Raw genomic sequence first — 24,537 nt, forward strand, 5'->3', positions numbered from 1 at the left:
ACACCCTGGTACCCTGCTGTACCCGCCTGGGCCCTGCCGGACCTCGGCAACCCGACGCCGCGGCACGGGCCGGTGCTGGGCACTGGGGACAGGCAGGATCTGGCCAGTGGTGAGTTCGGCCCCGTGGCGGGGCGATTGAGGCTCCCCAGTTGCCCAGCGGCCGCCCTGGTGGGCCGCGGAGGGGGCGGCGGGCTGGCCGCCGCGCACATCTGGGAGTGATTTGGCACATTCCTCTTGGCTGAGCACATGCCGGCGGCTGGGCCTCGCCGCGGCCGGCAGCCCCGGTGTGCCGGGGAGGGGGCCGGTGGCCGCGCTGTGCCGGGGGTGCCCAGGACTCGCTGCCTGTGCCTGGGCTGTCCCACCTCACTCTGCTGAGCACGTCAGGGAAACTGAGGCACGGGAGCACTGCTCAGGGCAGCTGGAGGGGCACCACGCCCTCCTCAGGTGGGCACCACGGGGTCTGACAGGCACCCAGGGAGCAGCGGGACCCCTGTGGGGTCTGTGCTGAGGCTGCCCAGACTCCTCGCACGTGTGTCTTCCCATGGTAGCTCCCCCCACCCCGCTGCCCTCCAGCCCTTGTGCCATCGGAGCTGGGCTGTGCCAGTGGGTGCAGGGCTCCTGGGTGCTGCTACAGGCACCCCCCCCGCGCACTGGCCAGCGGCAGGGCCTGGCTCTGCTCCTGCCTCAGTTTCCCCCCACAGCGAGTGAGGAGTGGCAGAGCTGGGTGTCTGCTCACCCTGGCTCTGGGTAACCCCGGGGGCTTTGCTGGGAGGGGGGTGGGGGAGGAGTGGGGCGGGGGGTGTGGGGGGGTAGGCCCTTTCCTTTGCCCCAATCCAACCCTTGGGGCATGGGGGCTCCTGCCCTGCTATCCCCACACCCCAATTCTCCTTTTCCTGCCCTTTTTCACAGCAACGTTGCCCCCCGGGGGTGGGGACACAGACACGCACAATATCCCCCGGGGGGGGAAGGGGGGGGGTATCCCCGCCATATTCCCCTCGGCTTCACGCGTGTGTATGTGGGGGGGGAACCTCCTCGGAGGGTTGCGGGGAGGAAGGTGGGGGGGGTAAAGGAGGGGCTGCGCGGCCCCTTTAAGAGCCTCCTCCCCACCACCACCCCTCCCCTTCTCCCCGCGGCGCGCGCACCCACTTTCTCCCCTTCCGCCTTCTGGAGACTTCAAAGAGTTACAATGTAGCGCCGGCCTCGCCCCGCCCCTCCGGCGGCGCCCCATTGGCGGGCGGGGCGGGGCGTGGGCGGGGAGAGGGGCGGGGCGAGAGGCGGGGCGTCCTCCCGCGCTGCCCCCGCCCGCCGCCGCCGCCGCCGCCGCCGCCCCGCCCGGCCCAGCCCCGGGTAAAGTTTCCCCGCGAGCACATGACTCGCAATGGCCGCGGCCGCCGCTCGTTAAACCTCCCCCTCCCCCCCCACCTCGTTACCCTCCCCTACCCCCCCCTTTTCCCCCCCCACCCCCCTCCTCCATCCTTTAGCCCGGGTCGCCCCGGTGCCGCCGCCATGCGCCCGCCCCCGGGAGCTTCCCGGTTTTAAGGATTTCGGTGGGGAGTCTCCGTGAGCAGGTAACGAGTGGGCCCGGTGGTGGGGAGGGGGAGGAGAGGCTCTTGTCGCGGCTCCGGTACCGCCTCCCCGGTGCTGGAAGCGGGGGGGTGGGGTGGGTGGGAATCCGTTGCGGCGGGACACGGTGCGTCGTGCCGGTGTCGGGGGGGGGGGTGGGGGGTGGGCCGGGGGGAGGTCGCCGCGTTCACGGGGGTGCTGGGACCGGGTGAGGGTCGTGGGTGCTGTCCCGCCATGCACCGGGGACACCCCCACCTCCTCCCCACCCCCGTCTCGGTGGATGGAGGTGGTGGGGTGTCCCCTTTTGGGGGGGGTCCTGCCCCGGGAGGTCCCAGGGCGGTGGGTTCCCCCCTCCACCCCAATCCCCCGGAGGCGGTGCTGGGGATCCCCCTCCGGTAACGGGGGGATCCCCGTCGCTGCGTCCCCGTGGTGGGGTCCCCGCCTGGCAGAGGCCGCCGTGAGCCCCGGAGGGACAGTGCTGCCCCCCGCCCCGGTTCAGGACCGTGGCTTTGCCCCCCCTCCCGGTTTGGCGGTGCTGGCCGCCCCCCCGGCCCGGTTACCGGTGCTGGGTTCCCCCCTCCCAGTACCGGCTGGCTGGGGCGCTCCCGAGCGGCAGCGCTGGCTCCCTCCTCCGTCCCGGTCCCGGTGAGGGCTGAGGGACCCCCGCCGCTCCGGGGTGGGGGGGGGGAAACCGGGACACCACAGAGCGCAGAGCTGGGGGTGCCCCCGCGGGATCGTCCCCGCCCCCACCCTCCGGGGTCACCGGTACGCGCAGCCACGTTCCCCCCCCCCCTCCCCGCCCCGCTCCGCGGCGGGGGCGGGCGCGGCGGAGGGGGGGGGGGGGGGGGGCCGGGGCCGCTTCCCCCTTTTCGGGGTGCGGGGGGGGCCGGGGCGCAGACGGCGGGGCCCGGCGGGTGAGCGGGGCCGGGAGCGCGGGGGGCGGTGGGGGCCGGGGCCGGGGGGCGGGAGCGGCGTCTGCGCCGTTTCCTGGCCGGCGGGCGGAGGAAGCCATCGCTCTCCGCGGCTGACAGGGCGCTGGCGCGGCGGCGGGGCCGGGGGGGGGGCCGGGCGGGGGGCGCCGGCTGCTGCCACCCCCCCCCAGCCCGCAACACAGCCCCGGGGGTGGCCGAGCCCCGGGGGGACCCTGGCAGCGGCAGCCGAGGGGGGGGGGGGCACCGGGTGCTCCCCCGTGTTGAGGAGCAGGGGGGGGGAGGCCCACGGGGACGGGCAGCAGCATCCGGGAGTGTGTGTGTGTATGGGGGTGGTGGTTGTGAGGGCAGAGCCCCGCTGGAGCTGGGGTGCCCCCCCCCCCCCCCCCCCGAATCTGTGCTTCTGACCTTTGACCTTATTGGGTGACAGGGGCCACCCCGCAGCCCGGTGGGTGCTGGTGTGGTGGTGGTGGGGAGGACGGACACACGGACACGGGGGTACTTCCCCGTGGTGCCATCAGTCCCCGCCGCGGGGGTGCCCGTCCCGCTCAGGGGTGCTGGGCAGGCACCGGCCGGCGGCTCTGGGTGCAACACCCCGGCCGTTCTGTGCCGGGATTAGCGGGTGACGGCTCGGTGGCTTAGCGGCCCCGTGGCCACCACTCCCGGGCCATATGTCACCCATGGGCCCCGCACCCTGCCCTTGGGGGTGACCTTGCTGCGGCGCGGGGACACGAGTGGCCCCGTGGGTGCTCATGCCCAGGATGCTGGTGGGTGCTCGGCCCCTTCACCCACTGCTCGTGGGCCCCCCCCCCCCCCCCCCCCCCCCCCCCCAGGGTGACACGGCTGCCACCGGTGGGCACAGGGATACCGGGGAGGAGGGCAGGGCCCCGCGCCCCGTCCCGTGCTGCACGGTGCTGGCGGGTGCCCCATCCCAACTGGAACACCCGGATGTCCTCGCGCACCCGCCGTGTCCCCGGTGCTCGGGCCCCGTGCCGGGAGCGGCATCGCGGCGACCGAGCCTGGGGAGGGCCCGTGCCGGCGCCTGCCCTGCGGCGCTGGGATTCACCAGCTCCGCGGCTCCAGCTCTATTTATAACCAGGAGGCTCTGGCGTGTCAACGTGCCACACTCGGCCGCGGGCTGAGTGTGCCCCGGGCCACCCGCTCCGGCAAGGCCCTGCGCCGGTGCCGCTGCCGAGGGGGTGGCTGGGCTCTGGGATCCCCCCCCCGGCCCTTTTCAGGGTGCTGCTGCAGCGCTTTAGGGGGCAGCTCTCAGCTGGCGGAACTGTTGGACCCTCTCAGTGCGTTCTCAGAGCCCCCCCAGCATCCCCACGCCATGGGGTACCGCTGTGCCACAGGGCCCCCCCCCCCGCCATGGCAGTGCCAGCCCCGGGGTGGGGGGAGGAAGGGCTGTGGTGCCAGCAGGCGGGGTGTGGGGTGGGGGGGCTGCGATCATATCTGCGGTGACACATGTGCTGATTACGGAAAATAGGTTAATCTCCCTGCGGCTGGAGGTGGCTTAGCGGGGGGTGGCTCGTGGCAGGGGGGCCCCGTGCGCCTGCCCCGGCCTCCGCCGGCCCCGGCTGCCAGGCTGTGACAGGGGACATGGCAGCGGCACACGGCTGCACGCCCTCCCGCTGCCGGCCTGCTCGCGGTTCCCTGCAGCCCCGGGGGCGGTTTGGACCCCCCCCAGGTACGCCAGATCCCAGTTCTGCCCAGGCCAGGGGCACGGTGCCACCAAATCCCAGTGTCCAGGGGTGTCGCGTGGCCGCCTGCCCACTGGGTCCACCCACGCCGGCCCCGGGCGCCGTGTCCCGAGTGGCCCCGTGCCGCGGGCCGGCGGTGCAGCCGGCTGCACTTGTCTGCCGGCTGTCGCCGAGCCAGAAAGGGCTGTCTGGGGCCGCGCTGTTCCCGGCACGCCGTTCCCAGGGCGCCGGCTGCGCGCCGCATCCAGGGCTAAAAACAACCGGGGGCTGCTGCGAGCGGCTGCCGTGGCGCAATCCCGGGGAGGGGGGGAGCCGGAATGGGGCACCCCAGCACCGTGACCCCACTGGCAGTGGGCACGGCTGCAGGACCCACGGCTCCGTGGGTTCGTCCTGAGGGTCAGAGCTGTGCTGCAGGGTGGGGGCCAGGCTGGGCCCTGGGGTGCTCCCTCTGTGGGTGGGGGTCCCCAGGGTGCTGGGGGGGTCAGGCTGGTCTGCGCACCGCTGGGCCTTTGGGGCTGAGCCGGGCTGGCTCGCTCCTTCCAGGATCTGGCGGGGCGGTGGCGGCGTGGCACAGCCGTGGCCGTGGCGGGGGCCGTGGCGGGGGCCGGGGGCACCTGTTCCCGCAGAAGAATGGCGTGTCTGGCGGCGGGTGCGGGAGGTGTAACCGGAGCGGCGCGTTCCCGGCGTAACCGGAGCCGGCCCGGCTGCGACAGGTGGAATTTCAGTTTGTGGCTCCCAGCCGGCAGTGGGGATGTGGGGGTGCGAGGGCGAGGACCCGTGCCGTGGGGCTGGCAGCCGCTCCCTGGGGTGCCTGTGTGCCCCCACGGGGTGGGGAGGCTGTCACCGACATCGTCCCCACCAGCCAGCGCGGTGTCCCTGGCCCTGTGTCTGTGCTGGGGGAAGTGGCGTGGGGACACCGGTGCTGCCCAGGGACCTGTGGGGAGGGGGCTGAGCGAGCCCCTGGGTGTGCCGCTGGCCCTGGGGAGTGGTGTGCAGGTCCTGGGGTCCACAGCGGCCCCAGCACCCCCGGATCCCCTCGGATGGGGGCTGCGAGCAGCCCCAGCTCTGGCGCAGGGTGCCTGTGCCGCCGGCTCTGGTCCTGCTGCTGGGCTGGGGCATGATTCACGCCCGCCCGGGGACGTGAGAAACGTGACGGTGACTCACGGCCGAGATGCTTCAGGGATACGGGGAGGGGGTCTCGCTCAGCGGCCCTGACAAGGGGGGGGCACCTCACACCCCCGCACGGCGCTGGCTGGCCCAGGGAGAGCTGGGGTTGCCGGGGGGGGGTGGGTGTGGGGGGGCTGGTGGTGGTGGGGAACAGCCAGGCCTTTGGCATCGCGTGTGAGGCTGCCCCGGGCCGGGCGCTGCCAGCAGCGAGGAAACCGCAGGCTGTGACCGCAGAGCGGCTCCGTGGGTGCTTCCTGCCCTGCCCGGGAGGCTGCCAGCGGAGCGGGGCCACCCTGCTCCCCCCGTGCTGGGGGGCACGGCACCCCCTCCCTCTGCCAATGTGCTGCAGGGGTGGCCCGGCACCGGGGTGTCCCCGTGACCTGTCCCGGTGAGGATGGGGGGACACGGGCAGCAGCCACCCTGGCCAGATTTGGGGAGCAGAGTGGGCTGGCAGGGGGCTGGGGCGGTGGGCTCTGGGGTGTCGGGGGTCAGGGTTGACAGGGGAGAGTGGTGACAGGGTCTGGGATGACAGGGGGCCGGGGCTGAACCGAAACCTGGCCCACCCGGGAATCGAGAGCGGCGAGGGGAAGCTGCGGCCGGGAGCACGGTGCCCGCAGGCATGACAGGAAGGGCCCGATCGCTGCCCGCCGCCCCACCAGGCACCCCACAGCAACCCCGCTTGCCCCCACGGGGAGGGGGGGGTGGGTCACACACACACACACAGGGCGGTGCCCCCGCTCACCGGCCTGTCACATCCGGGCGCTGGCACTGCCATCGCCGTGTGCCCCAGCAGGAAGCGCGGCTGGGTTTGGTGGTGTGACATGGGCACCGGGGGCTGGGGGTGCCGCCTGCACGGAGGGGGTTCGGGGAGCCTGTGGGGGGGTGGGATGGGGGGGGTGCTGCCCAGCCTCGGCGGGCAGGGCTGGGGGTGGCTGCTGCGGGGGGGGGGTGGGGTGGTGGTGAGTGTCGCGGTGCCACCGTCCCGCTGCAATCCCGGTCGCTCTGCGGTTAGCGTTGGCTGTGCCGAGAGCAGGACGCGGCCCTGCCTGGGTGTGGGCAGCAAATCCAGCCTGGGGTCACAGCTGGGGGGTCTCAGGGCGGGGGTGTGTGTGTGTGTGTGGGGTTGTGCCAGCGCTGCCCGGCCTGTCTGGGTGCGCGGGGTGGGTTCTGTGCCCTGGTTGGGGTCGTGGTCACCCCAGCCGCGCTGCTGCCGGCCCTGGGAACGGCTCTGGTCTGTGCGTCCGTGCGTCCGTCCGCTCCCGGGGGCCACCCCCGGCCTGAGCGGGAGGTTCCTCGTGGCTGGGATTTGGCCCGGGGCCCCGTGGCCGTGTTTTCCGCGGGGCTGGAACGAGACACCGGATTCCAGGAAGCTCCAGGCCCCGTCCAGCTCCTGCCGGGGACTGGAGGAAAAGGCGCCGGGGAGGGTGAGCGTGGGCCCCCGCCGAGGGGCTGCACAGCCCCCAGCCCCACGCTGCCAGCCTGGGGTGCTCAGGGAGCAGGACCCTCATTTGGGACCCCCAGCACCCCTGTCTGGGAGGTTGGGGAGCAGCCGTGTGCTGGGGTCTGTGCCGGCACAGGCGCCTGTGGGGGCTCCTCTGGGCTGTGCCTCCTTCTGCCCACAGGGACCCACGGGAGCGGGGCCGGCGGGGGGGGCCCCCCCCCAGCCCCTCCTGGCTGCTGCTGGTCCCGTGGGGGGCAGCGGGAAGGGGCCGGGGGGGGCCAGCAGCTGCCTGTGTCTGCCAGGTTTGGGGTGCACGGTGGCCAGGCTGGCGGTGCTGGCCTCGCTTGGTCCCAGGCCAGTGGCGTGCGGGAGGGGGGACGGTGGGAGGGGTGGGGGGGGACAGGAGCGGGGTTGAGTAATTGGGCCCCGGTGCGGCTGGCGGGGTGCCCGGCGAGCTCTTGGCACCGGCGAACATAAACAGTTCTTCCCGCGCCTCCCTCCCCTCTGTTCCCCCCAGCCAGCGCAGCTCGGGGGCCACGGCCTGGCTGGGGGGGCCATGGGCAGCCCCCCCCTCCTTGCCCTGGGGGACAGGGTGTGCCGATGGGGGGGGGGGCCACACACGGGCTCCCCATCCCTGCGAGATCTGTCCCCTCCCCAGGGCTGAGCCACGGCCGCTGTGCCCAGGCGGATGCTGACCCGGTGTCCGGCATCGTGCCACGACGGTGCCTGTGGGAATCCCACCCGGGGTGTGTGTGTGTGTGTGTGTGTCGGGGGGGGGGGGGGCCACACAATCAACAACGTGACCCCCCCCCCACCCCAGCCATTGCCGGGCGCCCACCCTGGGGGCAGCTTGGACCCTGGATCTCCCCACGGGTGTGGGGGGCAGCGTTGGGGCTGTGGGTGCTGGTGGGAGCTGGGAGGATGGGGGTCCTGCCTCCAGTGGGTGCACCCAGCTGGGTGCTGGAGGGGTGTGGAGGGGGGGGGGGGGGGGCAGGGCCGTGCCCAGCCCAACCCCTCCCCAGTGCCTCGCCGGGCGGCCCAGCCTTGTTCCTCTGGATCCTTTTCCGCCTCCGCGGGGCCGGGAGCCAGCACTCTCGGCAAATAAACAGCCCCCGCCGGGCCCCGCGCCAGCGCTTAAATAAACAGCCAGCCCGGGATTGTGAAAGCCCCGTGTCCCCCTTCCCACCGCCGCCCCCCCATCCCCTCCCCACTCCTGGCCTGGGCAGTGGGCTCCGTGGCCCGCCGGCTTGGCGTGGGAGCTGCCGGGATGGTGCGGGGCGAGGGCTGCGCCGCGATGGGCAGAGGCTACTAGCCCTGTGGCAAGCGGCCAGGAGGAGCCCCTTTGGGTGTTGGCCCCAGGGGGGGCGATGAGCCCCCTCCTGTCCCACCTGGGGCCAGGTGGCTGAGCCCCCTCGCGCTCAGTGCAGGTGTGGGGGGAGCGGAGCTGGCGGGGGCGTGCGGCTGCAACGGTAGAGAGCGGGGCTGGAGCGGAGCCGCTGTCCTCAGGGGACCCCAGCGTGCCCGTGCCTGTCGTCCCCGTCCCCGTCCCCCCCCCCCCCCGGCTGCCTTGCAGCCCCCTGGGCTGTCACAGGGAGTGCTGCCTCCCCTGCACCCCCCCTCTGCACCCTTGCTGCCAGGGCAGGCTTGGGGGAGCAGGTTTGGGGCCGTGGCATGGCCCCTGGCTGCGGGGGTGCCTCGTGGGGCCAACAGTGTCCCCACGCCGTCCCCTCGCCCGCTAAACCAGGATTAGTGACCGGTGCCTGCCGGGCCCGGTGTCGTTAATCTGGGGGATTGTCGTTAATCTCGTGGGGAGCGCGGGGCCCGGCCGGCTGCGCCCTCCTGGGGCTGGGAGGGGATGCGGCCCTTGGGGAAGAAGGGAGGGGGGCGGGGGGTGTGGGTTGGGGTGTCTGGGGAAACTGAGGCACGGTGGTGGGGGCCAGGCATCCCAGCCCCTCTGCTAACCCCCTTCCCCTCTCTTTGCTCCCCCCCCACAGTGTCACAGGAGCCAGCGAGGACAGCCGCCGGGCAGCGGGTCGCCCACGGGCCCCATGCTCTTCTCGGCCCCCGCCTGAGCCTGAGAGCCCCCCCCCCATCCACGCCGGAGAGCCCTGCCATGGCCAGCAATAGCAGCTCCTGCCCCACGCCCGGTGGGGGGCACCTCAACGGTTACCCTGTGCCCCCCTACGCCTTCTTCTTCCCCCACATGCTGGGGGGGCTCTCGCCCCCCAGCACCCTGGCTGGCATCCAGCACCAGCTGCCTGTCAGCGGATACAGCACCCCCTCGCCCGCCAGTGAGTACCGCGACCCCATGGGGTGGGGGGGACACACACACGACCCCCAGCACTTGGGGGGGTGTGTGTGCGGGGACCCCTCTGTGCCAGCGCCTGTCCCCAGTGTGGGACTTTAGTGTTGTCCCCAGGCTGCTGCTCCAGCACCGGCACTGGTGGGGGATGTGTGGGGGGGTTTGGGGGGTGTCTCCTTACCCCCAGCCCCCACAGCAACCCACCCGTGGGGTGCTCTGTTTGGGGGGCACGGGCTTCCTGCCCGGTGGGAAACGAGCGCGGGGCGCTTCTCCCCGTGTATCCCCGTTAGCGCTGCCGCTGGGGAAACTGAGGCACGGAGCGGGCAGTGGCGCTCGGCGGGGTGTGTGTCAGTTAATTGCTGCTGTGTGGCCGCCTTCGTTAATGGCCGTGTTTATACCCCGGCTGTTAACGGCCCAGCTGGCCCTGCTTAGTCGGCTGTCACCGTCCCCGGCACCCACCGCCGCCGGGCTGGGAGATGGGGGGCTCGGCGGGGCCGGGGGGGCCGGGGTTGCGCTGCGTCCCCGCGGCGGCTCTTTGTTCGCCGGCGGCGCGGGGGCCGCCCGTGGGGGAGGCGATGAAGGCAATCATCGCGTCTGCTCCTGATTCCATTTCCCCCTGACAGGGTCGTCCATCACGGCCCCGGTAATCACCGCCCTGCCGCGCCGGCAGCTGGGAGCCGCTGGAGGTGGGCTCCTGCCGGGGTCCTCCCCGCGCCGGGACCCCAGCCCTCGGACTCGTGGCGTGCCTCAGTTTCCCCGGACGCTCGCTGGGTGCCGTGGGGAGGCAGCCAGACCCCCCCCCCCCCCCTCCCCACCTCCTTCCCCACGCCCGGCACCGCTGTGGATGGGTGCCCTTGCCCGTTCCCGCGCCGTGCCGGCATGGGTGCCCCGCGGCACCCGCCGTCGGGGAGGCTCCCGTGGGTCGGGGCGTGGCAGGGCACCCCCCCCATCCCCGCTCCCCCCCCTCCCTGGCCCCGGGGGACGGTGCAGGCCCGGGCAGGGCCGGCCCCGGGCGCTGTCCCCCGCCGGAGCCGCCCCGACGGCGGTGGGACCCAGTGGGACCAGTTCAGCGACTGGGTGGCGGTGGGTGGGGCCCCTCCCCCGCGCTGGCTCTGGGGCCATTCCCGCCGCACGGTGTTGTGGGAACGAGCTGGGGGGGGGCGCCTGTCCCGTGTCCCCCCTTTTGGGGACCGGGCAGGGCTGGAGGGTGCCCTGGGGCTGATGGCAGCCAGCTGAACTGTGCCTCAGTTTCCCCTTGGCCTTCCCCACTGGGGTGGGATCCTGGGAGGACGCAGGGGGTGGGGGCACCCTGTCTGCCCCCCCCCCCAACAGCCCGGTGGGTGCCCTGTTTGTGTAGGTCTTGCAGTATTTGGGAGGCCCCCACTCTTGCTTTTGGCCGGGGGTCCGTGTCCCAGCTGGGGGGCTGCGGGGGGCCCGGCACTGCCCCCCCCCCTCCTGATGTGCGTCCGGCCCTGCTGCCGACCCGCCCTCGCCAGATGTGCTGCAGCTGCGCAGCCCTGGGGCTGATCCGGCTGGGCCCCCCCCCCCCACCCCCCTGGGGTTTGGCCGGGCACCCTGCTGGGGTGTCAGGATGGGGATCTGGGGGTGCAGGGGAGCTACCGGTGCCGGATCGGGCCCCGTGGGGTGCTGCAGACTTTGCCCCCAGTGCAGGGAAATGGGATGGACCATATCCTGTGCGTGGTGCTGAGGGCTGCCCCACTTGCCGCGGGTGGGGGGGCTGGGGGGAGGTTACACCCCCCGGCCCAAAGTGGGGTGTCCCCGCGTGCCACCGTCCCAGCCGGGGCCAGGCCTGGCAAAGGGGAAGTGAGCGGAGGTGCTGGACATGGCCCTGGGGACCGCTCCCCCCCGGCACAGCCACCCCCCCGGCACGAATGCTGTGGGAACCCCACACTGGGCCCCAGCTGGGGGGGACCCCGGGTGGGCGTGGGGCCTCCCCACTCCCAGCGGCGTGTGGGCACGTGTGGGGGTGCGTGTGCATGCCCGTGTGCGCACGCTGTGTCTGGGGGGGGGGTGTGTGTGTGGGGGGGGTGTGCATGCCCCCCTCCCCCCGCCGTGCAAGGGGGGTGTGCACATCCGTGTGTGCGTGGAGCTGGCTGCGTGTGCGTGTCCGTGGCGCTGTGCGCCTGCGCCGCCGGCGCGTGTGCGTGCACGCCCGTGTGCGCGCAGCTGGGGCTGCTTGTGTGTGTGTGTGGGGGGTGTGCGCACGTGTGTAGCAAGCGTGTTGGGGGTGGGGTGGGGTGTGTATGCGTGCTCAGTGCCCGGCCCACCATGCGTGTGCCTGTGCCTCCACGCCTGTGTCCCCGTGCCATGTGTGTGCACGCGTGTCGGTGCGTGTGGTGGTGCCGGGGCTGTGCCTGGCCCCTCATCCCTGTCCCCAGGGGCTCCGCGGTGGCACCTGGGGGTCTCCTCACCCAGCGCTGGCCCACGGAAGGTTTTGGGGGGGGGGGGGATTCCTACCCATCACCCCACGAGGGGCTCCCTGCTGCACCACCAACCGCCCCCCCCCCCCCCCCCCCCGACCCTCCCTCTGCCCTGGTTCCCAGGCTGTGGGAAATGGGACCCCAGCGCGGCCCCCTCCCCCTGCAGCCGGGCCCCCCGGCCCCGCTCTCGGCTGCCGGGACGGGGGGCCCCCGCGGCCGGGCCCGGCCTGTCACCCTACCCGCTGGCTCCGGTTTCTTCCGCGCCGCAGCCGCTCCCCCGCAGCGCCCCGTAATTAATTAATTTTTAAAAATTAATGAGCAAAACGTGCTCCTTACAGGCCGGGGGCTGCGGGTCGGGGGTGGGGGGGGGGGAGCGGTTGGCGGAGCTGGGGGGCCCCGCTTAGGGCAGGGGCCGGGGAGCTCCTGCGGGGTACGGTGCTGGGGACCCCCCCGGCCCCCCCATCCCCGCTCGGGGAAGATTGATGAGGCCGGGCTGGGCGCTGGGCCCCCGCGCCTGGGAAAGCCCATTACGGCGGAGGTTTTCTATCACTGTCACGGGGGCCGGGGGGAGCCGCCTGCGCCGGCCGGGAATTCGCCGCGCTCAAAAGCCGCTGAAGGGGATAAATGGGGTCTTTTGAAGTGGGCGGGCGGGAGGGGGGCTGCGGGGCCCCGAGGTGCCGGCGTGGGGATGGGGGGAAGGGGCTGGGACCAGGCACCCCGTATCCCGGGCTGGGTTTGCGTGGGGGTCCCGGGGGCCCCCTGCCCACGTCCCGCTGGCTGCCGGGGCTGCGACCCTGCGCTCCCCAAGCTGCCCACGCCCGCCACAGCGGGGTCTCCCGTGGGGTCCCCGTGGGCTTTGGGGCCGGGTCCCCATCGTGCTCGTGGGGGCATCTCGTGTTCCCGAGAGCATCGGCCGCCCCTGTGAGCGGGGCCAGGAGGAAGCAGGGCTGGGGGTGCTGCGAGGGGGGGGGGGGGCCGGGCCCAGCCTGGTGTGTCCCCGCTGCTGGCGCGGCGGTGGGATGTGGCAGTGGGACAGGGGGGTGTCCCCGTCCCCCTCGCACCGCGGGGCTGCGTGCCGGGCGCTCCCCTCGCCCAGTTCCTCTTGGCTTCTGCATTAAGGCTTTGTTTTTTTTTTTTTTTTTTTTTTTTTTTGTGTGTGTTTTTTTTTTTTTTTTTTTTTTTTTTGTTGTTTTTAATCTCTGTTTCTTCCTGTTGCCGCCGGCGTGGGACGGGAAGCGCTGCCTGGCGGGGCGGCCGCCGGCCTGCGTGCACGGCACAGCCGTGGCCGAGCCGTGCGGGGCCACCGGCCCGCGTCCCCTCCGTCCCCAACGTCGCAGCCACATTCTTTCCAGCGCTGGTAAATGAGTCAAAGCAGACATTTGTCATGTTCGCTGCAGGAAGTTGGAGGAGCGCTGGGCTTTTGTTCAGAAACCTGCTGGCTAAGCAAAGCCTTTGACTTTCTATTATTATTTAAACAGGCGCTGCTGATCTGCTCTGCGCAGACACACACGCACACACATACACACGCACACACCTCCCGGCCTTTTTCATATTCTTTTTTTGTTTTTCCTCCCGTTTTCCACCCCACCCCGCCTCCCCCCCCCCCGCCGGAGGGGGGGGGCAGGTTGGATGTGAAAGTGGGGCGGCCCTGGCTGCTCACTTTGGGGTCGGGGGGCTGCTGGCGTGTGCGGGGCCAGGGCGCGTGGGTGTGCAGAGCTCGGCCGTGCCCTCGGCGTCGGGGTGTGTGTGCGTACTGCCATGCGTGTACACACGCATGCACACGCGTGTCTGCTCCTGCACGCTCCCTGCTTGCTGCGTGTGGTTGTGCAGGGCTGGCGTGTCCAGCCGTGCCCATGTGTGTGCCCCTGGCAGGATGGGGGAGGGGAGGGGTCAGAGGAGCCCTGCAGCCCCCTGGGCTCTCCCTCTAAGGGCACCCCGGCGGGGGGGCTGGGGCAGAGCAGACCCCCGTGGCATGGCAGAGGCCATGTGCCCACTGTGGACACACAAGTCTGGGCCCCACGGTGTGGCTGTGCTGAGAGGGCGGGTGGGTGAATTGGGGTGGCAAGGGGGGGGTTCCTGGGGTGGGGGGGTGGCACCACTGTCGCCACGGGCCTTGGTGTGGGTCCGTCCTGGCCGTGCCGTGTGGGGTGATGCCGGTCTGGGTGGGCAGTGCTGTCACCAGTTGTGTGGCCCCAGGTTTAGGGTGTCCCCTCGGGTGGGGGCCCATGTGCGTGGGCAGCGCAGGGGGGAGGGGTAGCATGTGGTGCTCTGCCTGGCACAGGCCACACGCAAGCACACACATGTGCAGTGGGGGTGTGCACATGCGTGTACATGCCCCCCATGTGTTCAGCTGCTCCTGTGCTCAGCAGGGACACGGTGTCACACACATGTATGTGTGTGCAGGAGGAATGTGCATACGTGTCTGTGTGCACAGGCTGCCCCATGCACAAACACGCATGCACACACACACATATCTTCCCCCCCTTTGCCACCCTCCCCTCCCCGGGGGCGATGTAGTGGGAGCACACGTGGGCCCCTCGGCCGTGGGGATGGAAACAAGCGCATCATGCAGCGGGCACATGCGTGAACACACATGCATGTGCACACACGCCCACCTTCCCCCCCCCCCCCCCCGTGCTGTGGCACCCGCACCCCGGGGGGGCGGCCGGGGGTCAGCCCGAGGTGAGCCCTTCCCCGCCGGGTTCACCCGCAGTTCACCCGCATCCCATTAGGCAAATGAGCCGCGGCCCCGGGCCCCCCCCCTGATTCCCCCCGGCCCGCTCCCGCGTGGCGCGGGCCGCGGCGTGTGTGTGTCCCCACGCGCGCCCGCGGCCGGTGGAGGGGGCGGGGGGGGTGCGTGGGCAGCCCCGCGGCGCGGAGCGGGTTAAGGCTGTGGGGAGGCGGCTGGTGTCGGGAGGGACCGGGGCTGCCGGAGCCGCAGAGCCGGCGGGGCTGCGCCTTCCTCTCCTCCTCCTCCTCCTCCTCCCCCTCCTCCTCCTCCTCCTCCTCCTCCTCCTCCTCCTCCTCCTCCTCCTCCGCCTCCCGCCCGGGCGCGGAGCGGAGCGGCGGGGCCCCGCTCCCCGGCTGAGCCGCGGCGGGGCCATGGCAGCGCGGCGCTGGGCGCCCCGGGGGCCCGGTTGCCGCGGGGGGGGGCACTGACCGCCCGGGGCCGCCCCCGCCGCCGGCCCGGGGGGGAGCCGCCCCCGCGGCCCCGGGCCATGTACGAGGGCGCGGCGGTGGCGGGGCTGCCCCCCGGCCCCTTTCTCCGGATGGATTTCTACGGGCCGGGCCGGGGCTGCCTGCTGCCGGAGCGCGGCCCCCCCGCGCCCCGCGGGGCCCCCCGCCGCCCCCCGCCCTGGAGCAGCTCCGGCCGCTGTAGGTACCTGCGCCCCGGGGGGCGGCCGGGCCCCTCACCGCCGCCTCGGGCCGGTGCTGGAGCCCGCCCGGGCGGGACGAGCGGCCTCCAAACCCGGCGCTGAGCCGGGCGGGGCTGCGGGGATGGGTGCGGGGTGCGGGGATGGGTGCGGAGCGATGGGTGCTGGGGGCTCGGCCGTGGGCGGGGGCCTGAGCAGGGTGCTGGGTGTTGCTCCGGGGGCGGGGGGGGGGGGGCTGCCGGGCTCAGCGCCCTCCCCGCCGGCTCCGTGCTCCCGGCCAGAAACACCCCGTGTCCTATTTCGGGGAGGGCTGGGACGGCGGGGCCGGGGCCCGGCGGGGTTTCCCCCCCCCCCCCGCACCCCCCTTTCCCGCGAGTGGGGTCCGCAGCCGCGCCAGCTCCGCCGGGAATTTCGCTCCCTCCTGATAAGGGCTCTGAGAAAATCCAATTAACTCCAGAGCCGCTGCGCCTGCTGCTGCCGCTGCACGGGCGGAGGGGGAGCGCCAGCGGGGACCCCCCCGCGCCGCGGCCGGGTCCCCCTGCGTGGGGTGTCCGGGGGGGGGGGCCCAGACAGTCCTGCTGGTGGGATCCTGCCTGGTGTCCCTGGGGGGGGGAGGCGGTCACTGCCCGGGGTTACCCGTGGGTCCCCCGCTGTCCTTGGGGGTGGGCAGGCCCTGCGCAGATTGGGGGGTGCAATGGGGGGGGTGGAGGCAGTGGGAGCAGGCAGGGGTACGGGCAGCGCACCCCGAGTTGCCTTCCAGCCTGGGGGCTGCCACCCCCGGGGGGATGTGGGGACCCGCTGTCCTTTGTGCCCACCCTGTGGGGGTGAGGGTGGTGCCAGGGGTGAGCAGAGGCTGGGTGGGCTGGAGGGGGGTCCCATGTTGTGTGTGTGTGTGTCCCCCCCGCAGTGGGCACCCAGCCGGCCTGGCCCAGTGCCCAGGGGCCGCGGGTGACGATAACGACCTGGGGAAAGTCCTGCCGGGCTCTGTAGGACTTTCACCCTGATGAGGGCTGTGGGGCCCTCCCGTGGGGTGCAGCGAGGCCAGGGGGGCACCTCATCCCCGGGGGGGCTGGTGAGTCCCTCTCCCTGATGCCGGTTCACCCTTCCTGCGGTGGTGCCCGTGGCCGGCGCTGTGTGTGTGGGGTTGAGGGGGGGGTGTGTGTGTATGTGGCTGTAGCCCCCCCCCGGTCTCGCTCCCCCCCATTGTCTCAGGGCCGCTCGACCTTTCTGCTGGCATTGGGCACGAGCGCGGTGCGAGGGGCCTTTGTCTGCAGCCGGGGATGGCGTGGGGCTGCCGTGGGGGCTCCCCCGGTCTCTGTGGGGGGGTGCTGCCTTTGGGGCCCCGGAGGGGGGGGGGTGCTGCCTGTGGAGCTCCGGTGCAGGCAGGGTGCAGGCAGGGCCTGGCAGGAGCTGTGCGTCCCGGGCTCCAGCGCCATCCTTAGCTCAGGGCCCCCCCCCAGCTCCCACTGGGGCTGTACTGGCCTGAGTGGGGTAGCTGGGGGCCATTGTCCCCCCGCTCTGTGCTCCTAGTCCCACGGGAATGGGGTCCTCCTGGCCAGAGCCCCCTCCCCGAGGGCTCTGGGTGGACGTGTGGGCTCGGTGTTGCGCGGGGCCCCTGCCTGGGCCAGGGCACCCCCGGGCTCTGGTCACGGTGACCGTGACCCGGCAGGCGCGTGGGCGGCGGGTGCTGGCGGGACTCCCTGGCCGGGTGCCCCATTCCCTACGTCACACCGAGGTGCCGTGTCTCCCCAGCCTGGGGGTGCCAGCCCGTGGCACGGCTCAGGGGCGGCCGGGGGCCGTGCCTCAGTTTCCCCAGAGACAGCTGTGCCCGACGGGGCTGGCCCCACGGTGCTGGCTGCTGGCCCGGTGCCGGCATTGCCGTGCCCGGTGGGATGCCATCTCACTGGTGTGGGAGGAAGAGCCACTGTTCGGGGCGTGGGGAGCCTTCCCACCACTGCAGCGGGGCCTGGGGCCAGCGCCACACGCCAGCTGGGGAAGCTGAGGCACGAGGAGGTTGCCGAGGGGCTTGCAGGAGCCCACCGAGGTGGGGGCCATCCCGTGCCAACGTGGAGTGTGTGGAGGTAGCGTGTAGTCCACGTGCTGCAGGGGGTTTTGTGGGGTGCTGTGGGGGGATACGTGGGGTTGGGGTGTGTGTGGGCACCACCCACCCCACTGGGCGCAGGGTGGCCTCAGTGTCACCTCGTGTGAGCTGTGCTCGGTCACCCTGTGCCAGCCGTGGGTGCGCAGCCGGCGCAGCGCTGCGGCCCGGGGGGGTGGCAGCAGCGTGGCCGATGGGTGACGCGGGGGGGTGGGGACCCCCCTCCCTGGTGCAGGCGGCAGGCAGGACCCCTGGGTGCTCCGGGGGGACCCAGTGGGGTGGCGGTGCCCGTGTCCCCTAGGCAGGACTGGGCACCCCATAGTCTGGGGCACCCCACGGCTCTGGTCTCCCGGCACCCTCCTTCCCCCACCCCACTCCCCTCAGAGTGCAGGAATTGTGTGTGTGGGGGGCGGTACATGGGATCCTCGTCCACAGGAAAGCCCTGGGTGGGTGCCCCCCAGCACTGCCCACCATGGCGAGTCCCACTGCTGGGCTTCACCCCTCGCCCCCCTGCTCCGGTGCCCTGGGACCCATCCCCAGCTCTGCCCGGGAGCGATGGCTGGTTGTTGGCCGGGGTGGTGGCAGCCGGGACCCCTGGGTGTCACGTTCCTCCCCACCCCCCACCCCCCCCCAACCTCCAGGCCCTGGCACATGGTGTGGCCCCGTGGGTGCTTTCCCACGCCGGGGCGGGGGTGCCGGGTGTCGGGGTGCCCCGGGGTCCCTCGGTGCGGGCAGGAAGCGGCCGGTGGGGCCGCGGGCGGGGGCGGCGCGTTCACCCGGGGATGCTGGCGGAGCCGCAGCATCTGGTCTGCAGCTGGGCTCCGCTTCCTCCGAACGGGGGGGGGGGGGGGGACAGGAGTGGGGCGGGGGAGACAGGCCGCCTGGGTCCCTCCTGCTCCAGGAGATGGGGCTGGGGGAGGGAGCCTGGATGTGGGGGTCCCCCGTGTCCCCAGCCGGCCCCTCCTGCACCCACCCCCATGGGAGCAGGGGAGGTTTGCACCCATCCTGCCTGCTCAGCGCCTTTGGGTGCTGCTCTGTGCCTTCCCCTTGCCCTGCGGGGGTTACGAGGGGCTCCTGGGGAGCTGGCCGGGCCGGCGGCTGTGCCCCTGTCCATGTCCCCTCCCGGGGGGGCGCGGTGGTCCCTTTGCCGGTGGCTGCGGTGGCAGGGGATTCCCGCGGTGCTGGCCCAGCCCTGCCTGCCCAGGGACACCGGCGTGCGCCGGCGCGGGGGGAGCCAGGTCCCCTTCCCCCCCTTCCGCACCCAGCCCATCAAAATCTTGTCAAATCTGCATTTTGTGAGTGCAGCTCTCCACGAGGAAGTTCTTAAATTATATAAAAGAGGCGATAAATTATAGACGACGTTCGCTCAGTCACTTTAATGGCTCCGCTCCCTCGAGTGGCAGCGGTGATTTATTCAGTGCCGCCCGGGAAGCGCTGCCCGGCTCGCTCGCCCCCACGCCCCCCACGCTCGCCCCTGCGCCCCCCACGCTCGCCCCCGTGCCCCCCACGCTCACATCCCACCCCGTCCCCCTTGTCCAAGCGTCGTGGGTGGCTTTGTCCCCGTTGTCCCCCCTCCCTGGCCCCCCCCCACTTGCACCCACGGCCTTTGGCAAGTGGTCGGTGGCACAGCCAGGCTGGGGACCCCCCCACCCCAAATCCATCACCTACCCCCCCGCCCCCAGTGGGACCCCTCCTCGCCTCAGCTCCGGGGTGGGTGCCCCTGCCCAGGGCCTCTCCCTGCTTCCCGGGGGCCCTTTTCGGGGGCCCTTTTCGGGGCGCAGGGGCCGGCAGGGCGGGGGGGGGGGGGGGGCGGGGGGGCCGGACTCCCCCGCCGGGCCGGGCCTTTAATATCCTGTTTGACTGGTTCACTTGGCTCCGCTGCAGAAAAACATTCACAAACATCCCGGAGGAGCTGGGGAGCGTTTAACCCCTGCCTGGCTGCACCCCGCACCACGTGCTGCCACCCCGGCTGCACCATGCCCCCCCCCCCCCACTGGGGCTGTGCCAGGGAGGGGGGACGGGGCTTGTCCTGGGGGGCTCGGGCACCTCCCGGCTGGTCCTGGGGGGCAATAGGGAGCTGACACGTCCCATGGGATTTTGAGGTGCAGGAGGGGGGCAGACACCTCCCACGAGGTTTTGGGGTGCGGGGGGCACTGGCTGTTGCAGCACGTGGTGGCTGGGGGCTGCCTGTCGTGGGGATGAGGCCAGCACTGCCCTCGGGGACGTCCCCCACCAGGGTGCTGGGGGGGGGGGCTGGCTGGGTGCCTGTCCCCTCCCAGAAAGGCGGTGGGGGGGTGGTGGTGTCGTGCCTTCAGCTCTGGGGCGAGGGGGTGCAGCAGGCAGCCCTGGGCTGTGCACACGCGTGTGCCCACGCGTGTGAGTGCGTGTGTGGCACTGCCCCCCCCCACTGCACAGGCCCTGCAGCCGCCATCAGCACCACCTGCACTGGGGGGGCTTCTGTGATCCCCGCTTTTTTTTCTTTTTTTTTTTTTTTTTTCTGTCTGCCTGAATTCCGTGTCGTCTCTGTGGCCTGAAAATGTCAGGTTGCATCTTCCCAGCTCACGTCCTCTCCCCACCGGCCCCGCACGACCCGGCCCCGTGGCTGGGCAGGGCTGGGGTGGGCAGCATTGATTTGGGGGGGCTGGCAGGACCACCGGACCCAGGGCTGACCCTGGTGCTGTCGGGTGGTGCAGGGGGGGGTGTCTCCGCGCCCTGAGCGCTGTCACCTTCCCTGCAGCCGTGGAGACGCAGAGCACCAGCTCGGAGGAGATCGTGCCCAGCCCGCCCTCGCCCCCTCCCCTGCCCCGCATCTACAAGCCCTGCTTCGTCTGCCAGGACAAATCCTCGGGGTACCACTACGGGGTGAGCGCCTGCGAGGGCTGCAAGGTGAGAACTGCCACCCCCACCCCCCCGCAGTCCCGTGGCCACCGTCCCCGTGGGTCCCCGGGGTCCCCGTGCCGGGCGCTGACCGGGCTGTGCGGGGTCCCCAGGGCTTCTTCCGCCGCAGCATCCAGAAGAACATGGTGTACACGTGCCACCGGGACAAGAACTGCATCATCAACAAGGTGACGCGCAACCGGTGCCAGTACTGCCGCCTCCAGAAGTGCTTCGAAGTCGGCATGTCCAAGGAGTGTGAGTGCGGGTGGGGACGGGGACTGGGACAGGGATGAGAATGGGACAGAGATGGGGATGTGGATGAGACTGGAACAGGGACAGGGATGGGGACAGGACCACGACGGGCATGAGGATGAGGATGGAACAGGGACAGAGATGGGGATGGGACCAGGACAGGGATGAGGCTGGAACAGGGACAGGGATGGGGACAGGATCAGGATGGGGATGGGGACAGGACTGGGACGGGGATGAGGATGAGGATGGAACAGGGACAGGGGTGGGGACAGGGAGGAGACAGGATCAGGACGGGGATGAGGATGAGGCTGGAACAGGGACAGGGATGGGGACAGGACCAGGATGGGGATGAGGATGAGGATGGAACAGGGACAGGGATGGGGACAGGATCAGGATGGGGATGGGGACAGGACTGGGACGGGGATGAGGATGAGGATGGAACAGGGACAGGGATGGGGACAGGACCAGGACAAGGATGAGGATGGGACAGAGATGGGGACAGGGACACCCTGCCTGGGTGCAGCTGGGGATCTGGGCACAGTGGGCCATCCTGGCACCCCCCACCATGTGCCTGGGGGGGTGTGTGTGTGTGTTGGGGGGGGGGTGGGGCCCCCCCCCGGGTTTGTGTCGCAGCCCGGCTGTTGCCCGGGCAACATGTGATTGATGATGTCAGAGATAAATGATGCTGACGAGGCCTCCTGGCGTCTGCGTGCCAGTTGTCATGGTGCCCGGCCGTGCCCCCCCCCCCCCCCCCCCCGCCGTGGTGCAGCATCTCTGGGGGTGGGTGATGGGGCTGGGGGGGGTGGGTGATGGCTGCTGGGGCGCAGCTGCCTCCCCGAATCCTGCCCCCCCCACCCCGTGGGGCCCCTGATCCCCAGGGGGGGCTGGTGGGTTGGGGGATGCTGGGCACTGCTGGGGGTGCAGCTCACCCTGCATCTAAAGAGGGTCCTGGCCCCCCACCCCAGGCCCACAGAGGCTGAGCCTTGCAGGTGGGGGGGGGATGGGGAGGGGGCTGCACCGGGCTGCCTTGGGGGTGTCCCCCACATACCCCCATGATGAGCGCGGTGGCTCAGCTGCCATTTTCTCTCCCTGGTGTTTTTCTCTGCTGTATCGGCTTTGCCGAGCAGAGCTGAGCGCTGTCCCCATGGCCCGGGGGGGGGGGGGGTATGTGTGTGTGCGTCCCCCTGGATGCGGTGTCACCCCCAACAACTTGTGGGTTTATTTAAAGGAAAGCTGCATGGTGCTGGCTGCTCGTCACTGCGGGCCCGATCCCAGCAGGGTCCTCATCCTGCCCTGGGGGGACGGAGCGCAGCGGGGCTGATCCCCGGCCCTGGGCAGAGGCTGGGTGGCAGCGGGGCTGGGTGACAGTGGGGCTGGGTGACAATGACATTGCCATCCCCACAGCCGTCCGCAATGACCGGAACAAGAAGAAGAAGGACGTGCCGAAGCCGGAGTGCTCGGAGAGCTACATCATCACGCCCGAGGTGGAGGAGCTCATCGAGAAGGTGCGCAAAGCCCACCAGGAGACCTTCCCCGCCCTCTGCCAGCTCGGCAAATACACTACGGTGAGTGTCGGGGGGTCTGGGGGGGTGGGGAGCAGGGCAGCACCCCCCCCCCCCCGCTCCCCCTCACCCCAGGTCCTGCTTCCCGCTGCAGAACAACAGCTCGGAGCAGCGGGTGTCCCTGGACATCGACCTGTGGGACAAGTTCAGCGAGTTGTCCACCAAGTGCATCATCAAGACGGTGGAGTTTGCCAAGCAGCTCCCCGGCTTCACCACGCTCACCATCGCCGACCAGATCACCCTCCTCAAAGCCGCCTGCCTCGACATCCTGGTGAGAGCGGGGACAGGGGAGGGGGACAGGGATGGGGCAGGGGGGGGGCCAGGCTGAGCCCTCGCCCCCCGCTCCCTCCCTCCCCAGATCCTGCGGATCTGCACGCGTTACACGCCGGAGCAGGACACCATGACCTTCTCGGACGGGCTGACGCTGAACCGGACGCAGATGCACAACGCGGGGTTCGGGCCCCTCACCGACCTCGTCTTCGCCTTCGCCAACCAGCTGCTGCCGCTGGAGATGGACGACGCCGAGACGGGGCTGCTCAGCGCCATCTGCCTCATCTGCGGAGGTGGGTGCCCGAGGTGGGGGGGTGGGTGTAGGGATGGGCACCCCCGGCAGACCCCCGGTGCCTGCCCGGCCATCCTCCCCAAAATAGCTGGCCAAGAAGACCCCAAATGGTGCCCGGCCACCCCCGCGAGCCCCTCAGGGCCCGGAGCAGGGAGCTGGGCTGTATCTGCACCCACGGGAGGGCAAGGCGGGGAACGACAGGATGTGTGCTGCCCCCCCCCCGCACCCCGTAACCACCGTCCCCTTCCCAGACCGCCAGGACCTGGAGCAGCCTGACAAAGTGGACAAGCTGCAGGAGCCGCTGCTGGAGGCGCTGAAGATCTACGTGAGGAAGAGGAGGCCCAACAAACCCCACATGTTCCCCAAGATGCTCATGAAGATCACGGATCTCCGCAGCATCAGCGCCAAGGGTGAGCGCTGGGGAGGGGGCGGCCGCCCTCCTGCCGCTCCGTGTCCCGGGGGAGCGGCCTGGGGGCTCGGCATCGGTGGGGGGGCTCCAGGGCCCTCCCCCGGGGCACAGCACCCTCCAGAGGGGACGAGGGTGGGGGACATGGTCGTGGCCCTTGGCCTCAGCACCCAGGGAGGAGCAGAGCTGGGGGTGCTGGTTTGGGAGTGACGGTTTTGGGGTGCCCGTTTGGGGGTACCCGTTTGATGATGGCTGTTTGGGGGTGCCTGTTTGGGGGTACCCATTTGAGGGTGCCTGTTTGGGGGTGCCCGTTTGGGGGTGCCCGTTTGGGGATGCCCGTTTGGGGGTGCCTGTTTGGGGGTACCCATTTGAGGGTGCCTGTTTGGGGGTGCCTGTTTGGGGGGTGCCCGTTTGGGGGTGCCCATTTGGAAATGCCCGTTTGGGGGTGCCTGTTTGGGGATGCCCATTTGGGGGTGCCCGTTTGGGGGTGCCCGTTTGGGGGTGCCCGTTTGGGAATGCCTGTTTGGGGGTGCCCATTTGGGGATGCCCGTTTGGGGGTGCCCGTTTGGGGGTGCCAGCAGTGCCCTGCCCTGCTGACCCCCGACCCTTCCCGCAGGCGCCGAGCGGGTGATCACGCTGAAGATGGAGATCCCGGGGTCGATGCCGCCCCTCATCCAGGAGATGCTGGAGAACTCGGAGGGCATGGACACGCTGGGGGGGCAGCCGGGCGGCCCCCGGGGGGGCAGCCTGGGGCCCCCCCCGGGCAGCTGCAGCCCCAGCCTTTCGCCCAGCTCCAACCGCAGCAGCCCGGCCACGCACTCGCCATGACCCGCGCCCGGCGCGCACCAGGACAGAGCCCGGCACGCCGGCACGCGGCGGGGGGGGGGGCCCAGCGCCTCGGCCCTGGCTGCAGCCCCCCCCGGGGGTGGACTCCTCGGCAGCCCCCCCCTCCTCCCTCCCCTCCCGCCGGAGTGGACCCCGCGGGGGAGCCCCGCAGCCCCCGGCCCCCCCAGCCCCGGGCGAAGCGCGTTGGTTGAGTCACATTTCAGGGGCGCGGGGACCCTCGGCCGCGGCCCCGGGGACGCCCCGGCCCCACCAGCACCAGCACAGATGGGAGCGCGACCACCGAGCCACCCCCCCCCGTCCCGGCCGTCCGGCGGGGAGGACCCGGCCAGCCCCCACACGCTGAGGAAGCAGAGTCATTTAAAAGAGAAAAGAAAGCAAAGTATATATATATAAATATCTATAAATATCTATAAATACGTTTTAAAACCTTTGTAAAAGTTTGGAGGGGTTTTTAGGCCTGTGCAGGTGGAGGGGGCACGGTGGGCGCTGCTGGGGGGGGTGGGGGGGTGGGAGGGGTGGGGGGGGCACACGATTTATTATTATTAATTTTTTTTTTTTTTTTTTTTTTTTTTTTTGTTGTTGTTGTTGAGATTTTAGTGGTTTTAGAGTCGGGGAGTGCTGGGTGGGCCCTGCCCCGGCCCCCCCCCCAGGTGGGGTTGGGGGGCTGTGGGGGGCACGCGGCAGTGCCAGCCCCAGCCTTGCGGGGAGCGGGGCCAGGCCCTGCCGGCACGGGGAGGATGGGGGGGAAATGGGGGGGCGGGGAGGGGGGGGCTGGCTCCAGAATAAAGTTTATTTATTCTAGTGCCTGGCTCGTTCTTGCTGCGGGGACACCTGGGGGGGGCAGGGGAGGGTGTGGGTGCCCAGGGAGGGGAGCATGGTCAGGGCTGCAGCACCCTGAGTCTTTGGGGGGTGTGTGTGTCTTTGCTGCGGGGGGGCACCCCAAGACCCCCCCCATCTGGCCATCCCCAAAGGCTGGCCCAGGGCAGAAGCCTTTGGGGTTCCCCCAGCACCCCC

General features: G+C 71.5%; 2 protein-coding genes across 3 annotated transcripts; one reads left to right on the forward strand and one right to left on the reverse strand.

The window, feature by feature from the left end:
- Positions 1 to 1,336: 1,336 nt before the first annotated feature.
- Positions 1,337 to 23,953, forward strand: RARA (retinoic acid receptor alpha). Of its 2 annotated transcripts, XM_042787274.1 has the most exons (9): positions 1,337 to 1,568; positions 8,798 to 9,094; positions 19,756 to 19,904; positions 20,009 to 20,150; positions 21,552 to 21,712; positions 21,804 to 21,980; positions 22,068 to 22,272; positions 22,523 to 22,681; positions 23,294 to 23,953. In XM_042787274.1, exons 2-9 carry the CDS (start codon positions 8,917 to 8,919, stop codon positions 23,503 to 23,505), a joined length of 1,383 nt encoding a protein of 460 aa, XP_042643208.1. In that variant the 5' UTR covers positions 1,337 to 1,568; positions 8,798 to 8,916; the 3' UTR covers positions 23,506 to 23,953. The 2 variants fall into 2 exon arrangements, with proteins under 2 accessions (XP_042643208.1, XP_042643209.1); XM_042787275.1 differs by lacking the exons at positions 1,337 to 1,568; positions 8,798 to 9,094 and adding an exon at positions 14,685 to 14,921.
- Positions 9,108 to 11,260, reverse strand: LOC122152840 (translation initiation factor IF-2-like). The gene is made up of 2 exons (XM_042787290.1): positions 9,841 to 11,260; positions 9,108 to 9,802 (listed from the first exon to the last, which is right to left on the reverse strand). Exon 1 carries the CDS (start codon positions 10,792 to 10,794, stop codon positions 9,853 to 9,855), a length of 942 nt encoding a protein of 313 aa, XP_042643224.1. The 5' UTR covers positions 10,795 to 11,260; the 3' UTR covers positions 9,108 to 9,802; positions 9,841 to 9,852.
- Positions 23,954 to 24,537: the final 584 nt, after the last annotated feature.

This window comes from Tyto alba, unplaced genomic scaffold (genome assembly GCF_018691265.1).
Source record: "Tyto alba isolate M040663 unplaced genomic scaffold, T.alba_DEE_v4.0 Super-Scaffold_12, whole genome shotgun sequence".
NCBI classification, from domain to species: Eukaryota; Metazoa; Chordata; class Aves; order Strigiformes; family Tytonidae; genus Tyto; species Tyto alba.